The sequence below is a fragment of the Spodoptera frugiperda genome, chromosome 16, assembly GCF_023101765.2.
Source record: "Spodoptera frugiperda isolate SF20-4 chromosome 16, AGI-APGP_CSIRO_Sfru_2.0, whole genome shotgun sequence".
NCBI lineage: Eukaryota > Metazoa > Arthropoda > Insecta > Lepidoptera > Noctuidae > Spodoptera > Spodoptera frugiperda.
The window spans coordinates 7,812,138-7,821,249 of record NC_064227.1 but is presented as its reverse complement, the minus strand read 5'-3'; the positions used below and the strand labels follow the sequence as shown (position 1 = coordinate 7,821,249).

General features: G+C 31.9%; 1 protein-coding gene across 5 annotated transcripts in view; it reads right to left on the bottom strand.

The window, feature by feature from the left end:
• Positions 1–1,878: 1,878 nt before the first annotated feature.
• Positions 1,879–9,112, bottom strand: part of LOC118281893 (chloride channel protein 2) — a 90,600-nt gene continuing 83,366 nt past the window's right edge. For 4 of the 5 annotated variants that reach the window (XM_050699520.1, XM_050699519.1, XM_050699522.1 and 1 more), the window contains 3 exons: positions 8,012–8,107; positions 7,003–7,089; positions 6,184–6,536 (listed from right to left, as the gene is read on the bottom strand). In XM_050699520.1, the coding sequence (XP_050555477.1) occupies positions 6,375–6,536; positions 7,003–7,089; positions 8,012–8,107 (345 nt within the window). In that variant the 3' untranslated portion in view covers positions 6,184–6,374. Of the gene's footprint in view, positions 6,537–7,002; positions 7,090–8,011; positions 8,108–9,112 lie in introns of all 5 variants that reach the window. The other variant, XM_050699521.1, reaches the window with a different exon arrangement.

Sequence of the window (9,112 nt, the reverse complement as noted above, 5' to 3'; positions counted from 1 at the left end):
AATAATTAACATTTTTGGTTCATCTACCTACCAGTACGTTGTGAGGAGTTGCCTTAGTACTTTTTTTTATTATGTTTTGTAAATCATATGTTATTTGTTTTTCTTCTAAACACTTTACTCCGATAATTACGTAATTTAGTTAATTATAATTATATTGTGATTGTAAGAGTAATTTAACGATAACCAGTGCATTTATTTTATTTATATAACTTCTTTTAACATGACAATTTGTCCTTTATCGTGTCTGTGTTGGATTCTTTTAAATTTTTATTTTTTTGTATTCTTTTGGTGTGGCTTTAAATTTTCAATTACAAATGACAATGATATAAAGAAGATAGTAGAGTGATAAAATATATATACTTACTATCAACCACTATGAATACTCTTATGAGTAACAACTAAAGTATTAGTTGATATTATGGAATTTCGAGCGCTCCGTGCATCTGACGTCTGGTACTGTCGGTGGTCAATCATATTCCCTTTTTTTCCAAGTACTCTCATTCTCATTTCATTATTTAATTTCAAAAGAAGTTTTGATCTTTATTTTGTCTTTCGAATGCTTTATTCTTGTTGTGTGGGGAGTTGTCTCCTTCTCGGGTAGACCTGATGAAAATGAGCACCGCGTCCCGCGTCCCGCAGAAAAAACGGTGCTCATTGCCCCCTACTAAATATTAATTTATAAATCTCCACCTTCACTCAAGAAGAGCTGCTTACTTCTTGAGTACTTGTTCTTTTTTTATTCTTGTTAATTTAAAGCCCGTCAAGAGTTTATATTTTCTTATAGGTACATATTATTTTAAAGTTCGTATTAAAATGAGATATTTACGTTAATTATAATGTAAATGTTAAGTATGATAAATTATCAAACTTTAATTTTAATATAGTTTAATTCAAAATAATTATGTTTAGGATATATTTCTGTAAAGATTATGTTCCTATAAATTAAAAATAATAAGTTTTATGTTGGATCAACAATAACCGTGAAATATTCAATTTTTTAAATTGTTTTATTTTTTTTATACAGAAATTAAAAATGAATTGTATGTTAAAGTGACATTATAAAATGAGTATTGTTGGTCTAAAATCGAAATAGAAATATTAATTATTTAATCTAAACACAGCTCTATTTTCAAATATTTTAAAAACCAATCTTAGCATATTTGTGCAAATATTTGATTTAAAGCCATTTCAGTGTAAAATGAACTTTATAACAATCATCATAGAGTACATTTTGTATTATTGACAGTTCATTAATCACCAATATTGGTTCAAATATGCCAAGTATGGTTATCAAATCTTTGTTTCATCATACATACCACTGTTATTTTGTGAATTTTAATTTTGAAAATGTACTTAAATGGTCTATAATGGTCCCAGTTTTAAAATTAAATATTAATTAAAATTAATTCGTCACAACGGTGTCTAAGTATTATAGTGTAAGACGTTTAGATACAAAAAATAATATTGAGAATAAAAACTATGATAAGTATTTTTTAATCTGTTGTTTTATTCCTTTTTTTAACCGACTTCAAAAAAAAGACTGCCTACCTGACTGACTGCCTCTTTAGTCGAGAGGTGGCAAGTGCGACTGCAGGACAAGAGGTATCGGGTTCGATTCCCAGGTCGGGCAAAGTATAACTGGGCTTTTTTCGGTTCTCTGAAAATTTCTCAGTAGTAGCACGGAGTCTGGAATTGTGGCCAGTATATGGCATTAGGGTCATCCCCTATTACATGGGACTTATAACATAAATGGTTGTATAGCGGCATTACGTGCCGTAATGTGCACCTTTGCCTACCTCTTCGGGGATAAAAGGCGTGACGTTGCATGCAATAATAAATAGATAATATAAAAGGGTATAAAAATAAAACAAAGCCAAATATAACGACACAGAACACGTTTAATATTGTAGAATATTTCATTAGCCACAGATCACAAAGGAAATGCATCACTATACAGTATACAGCCAGTAGGCGGGTCTACATTACTTACAACTAAACGTACGTGCAAACCATCCATTTATATTAAAATACTTTTTTATATAACATTTACTCGGTTTATGTAAGTATTTTGGTTGTTTTTATACAACAGATAGTTTGATTTTGAAAGTTGTATAACAAATGTAACAATTAATTTTCACTAGTTATGTTATTAGTTACATATTTGCAATAGGAAGTGAGACTATTTAATACATAAACTTAACTAAAAAAATAAAAAAAATAAAAATAAACTTTATATAAGGGAACGTTCCTAAACGCAAACAGGTGATGGTTAAAAACGTTATTTTCAAATAAATAAGGTATTCAATGTTTATTTTATGTAAGCAACTGTTTAAGGCTGATGTTGCATGAATAATACGAAAACATAAACGATTAAAACTATAAAAACAAAAAATAATGTAGCGTGTTTCAGGAACATTCCGTTTACACCATCGTACACATAAATGTTTAAATTCATTATTTAGATTCATGTAATTGATTAAAGAAAGAGAATAAGTTTTCCATGCAATAGCATAGAAATAAATATAAATAGACAACTTTTATTGTATAAAACAACCAAATTACTTCATAACAACCGAATCACAATAAAACACGAATTAATTAAAGAGGGAGACCAGACAACACTCTCGTTTTCTTGTATATTATTATATTATTATTTATTAAATAATATTATTAAAAATCACAGAATTTGAGGATACAAGCATGTCCGAAAGATTTTGGAGTCTATTACAGTATTAATAGGACTGCTGATCATAATTTGCTTTTTATAAAATTATAACACACAACAGCACATCAAGATACCCCAAAATGTTAAAATGTTTCAATAGATTCTCGACTCTATCACTTGGTAATAAAGTTAAAAATCTATAAAAACAATTAAGAGTACATTGATCTATTGTTTGCACATGTCAGTATTAGAATAAGCTAGGACAGTGAAGATAGTTATGTCATAGTATTTGTTATTATTACTGATTAAATTAAATGTCTTTTTGGCTAGACTCAGTTTTAAAATCAACTCAATATTTAATTTTTTTAAATCCAGAGGAGAGCACAGACGGTGAAGGAAAACATCGTGAAAAATTATGGCCTTATAGTGCATATGTATATGCCCAACCTGGATTAAGCAAGCGTGGTGAATAATGCTCTAACTTTCGCCGTCTGGGAAGAGTTCTTTGCTGCAGCAGTAGCCATTTATACTCTATTTGATACGTAATGTGATAGGTTATTCTAGAATTTTCTATTATACTTTTTAAAGCATAGGATGTATGTATGTAGGTTGAGCAACTACACTTGCAGTTATTCACTTTAGCTACTTTGTTTATTTAAATTAATCAAAACGATTAACAATGAAAATAATATTTGAAGCTTTTCGAGTCCATTTTAAATGAGTCTAGCCAAAAGTACAGTCAAAGTAAGTAAGAAAACATTTATATAAATTACAATACACACATAATAAAGACAGTTTCAAAAGTTATATAAAAATTATAGTCAGTTATACGAGAAAAGCAAACACAACAGCAGTTATATAACAAAAACACAATTTTGTATAACATGAAAATTATTATTATTTTATCCTTGGGACGGACTTACAAAGATATGTTGGGTTACAACCATTGTTTTAGAGACATATTACTTTTTTAGAGGTTTATTCACTATGAGGAACAAAAATAGTCGGAAAATTGTGTATTATGTGGTGACAAATTTTATTCAAAATTACTAAAAGTGTTAATGAATATGCATGATAGGATTTTCAAAGCTCGACGAATTGAAATACTTTCTCCGTGTGAGAAAAACCTTTGGTCAACAGTGGGCCCTTATAGGCTGTTGATGTGTGATGATGTGATTTTCAAAAGAAAATATCGTAGTAGAAAGAATGTTCTTGTATTTGTAAAACAATAAGGAAGAAAACACATACTTTTTTTAAAAGAACCGCTACTAAAAGTAAAGCAAAATTTTCTTGGATTTTGCTTTCTTTTTTTTTTGAAGTTGTATAAAGTTTTTTTTAGTATTGCTACATATTTTTGTCTATATTCGAATACTCATAGTGAATGTCCCTCTATATATGTATACTTGAGCCAATGATATTATGGCACGTTTATACTACACTCAATGGCACAAAATATTATTTACTGGGTTTCAATATCATGATTAGAAAAATATCTAAATAAATATCCTGGTTTAAACATAGCCTCTTATATGAAACATACTTAACATATCGCTTGCTATTACCCGAAGGGGTATACAGAAATGAACTATTGTAAAACAGCAAATATAATAATAATAAAAGACGTAATAAGTTTTACTATTGACAAATTTAATTTGAAAATCTCAATAACTCAAATTAAATTATGTACGTATAAAGATTTTAATACGAATTAACGGATGATACAGTATGATATTTTTACTACACTGAATACGAAACCCAGTATTTACAAAAACACATGTATTTCTGGACACAAATGTATAAGACTCCTGGCAGATATATTAATGTAACTATATTAAATAATAATTATAACTTAACAACTAGGAAACAACACTTTTGGAATGAATGGACGATCACAAGCCTTGGGGTAAAAATTTGGTCTAATGTACAGGCGTTGTAGGGCCTTTGACGGGGTTGCCAGTAAAAAAATACACTGTAAATATTCACACTGGCAATACTAAACAAGTTTTAACATCTATTGCTAACAAGTAACGATTTTAATATGTTTTTTGGACGTCAAAAAGACGGTTTTGTGTATATTTATTTTTGTTTGATCACAGTGGGGGGTGTATAGTTAAATAAAATTTAAAAATACAACAACAGCCTGTACATAACTAAAAAATATCGAAAATCTAAGGCACTAAGTTCAAGCAATGTACTTACAGTATTATTGCTTTGTTTATATAAAAGGTCCAATACCTTAAAAGGAGTATATAAGCAATTTTGACCAATCAACGAACAGAACACAGACGCATGTCAAGCTAACCAATCTGTCAATGAATTTTTAACCTTATTAACAACACGATAGAGTTGATAATGGTTTGACAGATCAGGTTAGGTGGACTTGCTGTTGATTGGTCACATTTTCCACATGATTTCAAATAAATTACGACTATAATAAATATTGCTTTCTACATCAAAAATTGCTCAAAACTCCTCCTTAGCTAAGACCAAATAGAATATCAATTCGCTCATCATATTTGCTACTAATCTCTTGCAGGAAGCACCATCTAATATTAAAAATATCTATCAAAAATACACCTACTTACAACGTAATAAAGTATATATTTACGTAATTGTGACGTTTACAGTAAATTTTACATAATAATGTAAAAATAATCGCTTCGATATGTCTTTGCGTGACAAGTCTTAAATTATGCACAGTGAGAGTAATTCTCAATAACTTTTTAATCTAATGGGAAAATTCCTATCAATAGGAAAAGAACCTGAAATTGGGAAAATTCCCATTCCAATTTGCTAATCTTTGGACAAGGGGAGTTTTTGATCACATAGAATTTTGACTTTCAGTCCATCACAGATGTTTCTAAGCCACAGAATTTTTCAAAAATCACTTTTTTAAGGAACTTACCACACTAACCTAAGAAAGAACTTATTTTATCGTCCTATGGCTTCGAGCCTCAATAACTTATTTAAAAAAATAACGACCGAATTTGCAAAAGCATGCCACATAGTCTACACATTAAAATTGTGACTACAAAATACTCTCTACTCAAAATATGCTGAGTATTCGCGAAAAAATTCTACTAAAACCTACAATACTTACCGAAAAGGGTTCTTGAAGAACCTCTGAATGGGAATTTTCCCATTTCAAGTTCTTATGTTTAGGAATACTTCCCAAGCCTAAGTCACGGATTCGAATTATTATTATAGCATACAGTTTAGTTGTAACTGTTTATATAATGTCTTTTTAATTCCTTAGTTTTAAACTAAGACTGACTTAGTCAAAGTTAAATATAGATAGAGGTTTTTTTACAACGTTGAAAGGTGAAACAGGATTGTTTGATGCGACAGTTAAAGTTATAAATAATAAAAAAGGTTCTTTGCATGTATCTGATATCAGTAGCTGCCATAGGATAAGACCGCAGTAATAATAAATATAGCTTTTATACTGCAATCAAGAAAAAATAAATAAAATTCTGACTCTCACCTAAGTGTGATAGGTACTTGATCAGACCAAAAAAAAACATCAAATATAGTTTTATCGACTAAAAAACAATTAACTGTCACATCACAAAACAGGTCTACATATCAACAAAAGCTTAGACAGTTACCTGTTCATGACTTATTGTGTCAACAAAAACCTCTTTTTGACTACAAGTGTCAAGAAAAACCTCATTTTGGGAAATGATCACCTGGTTGGACCTGGAGTGGTTCAATGGTCTCCAGGCGCGGTGAGCTTGGCAGTCTCGCTGTCGGAGGGCGGCGCAGGCATGGTGGACACCACCTTGATGGTGGTGGGGACTGCGACCGGCGGCTCGGGCCGGTTGGCCAGCGTCAGCGCGCCCGAGTTCACGTCTTCTATCGCTTTACGGAGCTGGTGGGACATATTTAATTGAATATTTTGGTGTTGGTTGTAGAATCAGTTCAAAATTCATTGTAACTAGTCAAATTTAAACAAATATGACTGGTTACAATGAATTTTGAATTAATTATGTGATATATAGGAATAAGTGTGTGTAATGGATGTGACGAGTGAGAGAAAATATGTGAAATATGAGACTTACTCACGTAACTTTAACGAGGAAGTCGACTAGTTTCAAGCCATTCTAGAGGCTCATTCATGAACAGCATTCTGCGACATACGATGCATCGATTGTCGCGCTGCTACTGGCGACTCGAGTTCATGAATAAGCCTCTAGCTTGGTTTGCAACTAGTTGACTTCTTCGTCAAACAGTTACGTGTGTGTAGGCCGATAACATAATAATTGCTATAGTATGTCTCACGAAAATTATAATAAAATTAATATTGAATAAATTATTTGTTCAGTGAATGAACTCACCTCTTTCAACGACACGACACCGATCAGTCGTCCGATGGCAGTCACGTATGCTCTGCTGACGCCCAGGGTGGAGAACAGCGAGTGGACCTGTGGGAACATAATTCATAATTTTATTATAAGTATTGGTAAAAATCATGCCAATAGGCTAGTTTCCTACTAGTCAAATTCAATACTTTTTTCGATATTTTCTATGAACTTTGTGTGAAATACTCTATTATGACGTCATCAGATTTTCACGTCAAATAGCAGACTTATTTCTAGAAATTCAGCTAGAAAAAACGAAAATTAAGTAGTTCATCAAATTTATGAATGAGAGAGTGATTATTTTTGACTTTCTTTATTGTATTGAAAAGTTGTAATAATTTACTTTTGACCGAGGATACTACCCAATTTCATAATAATATATATTTAAATTCAAGAGAAAATCTGGACATTACCACCCTGGTTTTCTGTGATATCGTGATATCAAATCAAATAACTTAAATGCTTCTATAGTGTATCTAATACAGTGTGGTCTACAATTTATGTTCAAACTATGGACCCTTTGTTCCTATAAGTTCGATTGAACCGGCCCATTCATGCCTGAACGTAGCTCTCCCACATCTCAAATTTCTTGAATACTGGTGTAAACAGGACCAGGCAATTATGGATATATAACAATAATACTTGAAGTCAAAGTATTTTTTTTTTTCAAATAATCCAAGAAGTTTCTTTTGAACGTCGGATCAAATATAATAATATTAAAAATGTTTGTATAACACAAATGGTGAAAAGTGGGTGTACATTGTACAGTGGCATTACGTGCCGTAATGTGCCTACACCTTCGGGGATAAAAGGCGTGACGTTGTTTAGTTTAGTTAGTTTAGTTTGAACTATGGACTCTTTGTTTCTATATCTTTGATCGAACCAGCCCATTCATGCCCAAATAGCCCTCCCACATTTAAAATTTGTTTGATAATGTTAACAGAATCAGTCAATTATGGATATGTAATATTTGTTATGACTGTACCTTGAGCAGCGAGGTCCTCTCCACCAGCTGGAAGGGCGCGGGGTCGATGTGGCAGATGTACAGGTTCTCGTCCTCGTACTCCGGGTCGTCAGGGTGCTGGGGAAAGAAACAAATTGAATTACACATCATGATATTAATGACTATCGTGATGGTCAAATACTCAAACGTCACTCAATTTTAAGACGCGCTCAAGAATCGTTCTGTCCTTACAAATTCTTTGGAAATGACAGAGAGCACGATATTTAAGTACAATTAAAAAGAGTAGCATTTCGGTATTCGGGCCTGAGACAGACTAAATTAATTGAAATATAGGGACACATTGTATGAAAGGAAATATGATCGCGTGACGTATGTATGTAACTATGATGTATACATAGGTATTTGCCGTCAATAAGTACATGCAGTCGTGAATATACGGTCCTACCAGTACTACGTCTTTCATTTATTTGCTTAGGATACTCAACTTAATAAAATGACTCTAAAATACGACATATTCATGTGAAACACTAGAGAAAAGCTCGACTAGTTTCAAAATACTCCAGAACTCATACTGCTTCGAGTATGTAGATATTGTTTGAGTTGAAACTAATACAGCGTCTCTCGAATAAACAATAAATTGAGTCAAACACGTGATTTCAAATATCGAATCAGGAACAATTGTCAATTATACAAATATGATTGACTTTACCATACTCCAGCAGTGGACTACCAGAGGCTGATAATGATGCTAATGAATATAGTCAAAGTCAAAATTATTTATTTCACATAGACCAGGAAGGCGCTTTTGAACATCAAAGCAAATATTATAATATTAAAAAATGTCTGTCTGTCGGTCAGTACTCTAGTGAATTTATTTGCTCGTTTCAAAGTGTATCATCCTGTCGGAATATATATCCACTCTAACGTCCGGCCCGCGCGACCGTTTATCTCTCTAACGTCCAGCCGCGCACGGCATCCGAACCGCGCGCGACTCGCAAGTTCGTCGTAACAAAAAACCTATATAGCTACTGAACCGTAATGCCTAGAATAAAGAAAAGAATACCAAAAAAAAGATTGAAGAATACTGATCAATCTTAACGATTTTTTTAAATCTTTAGTTAA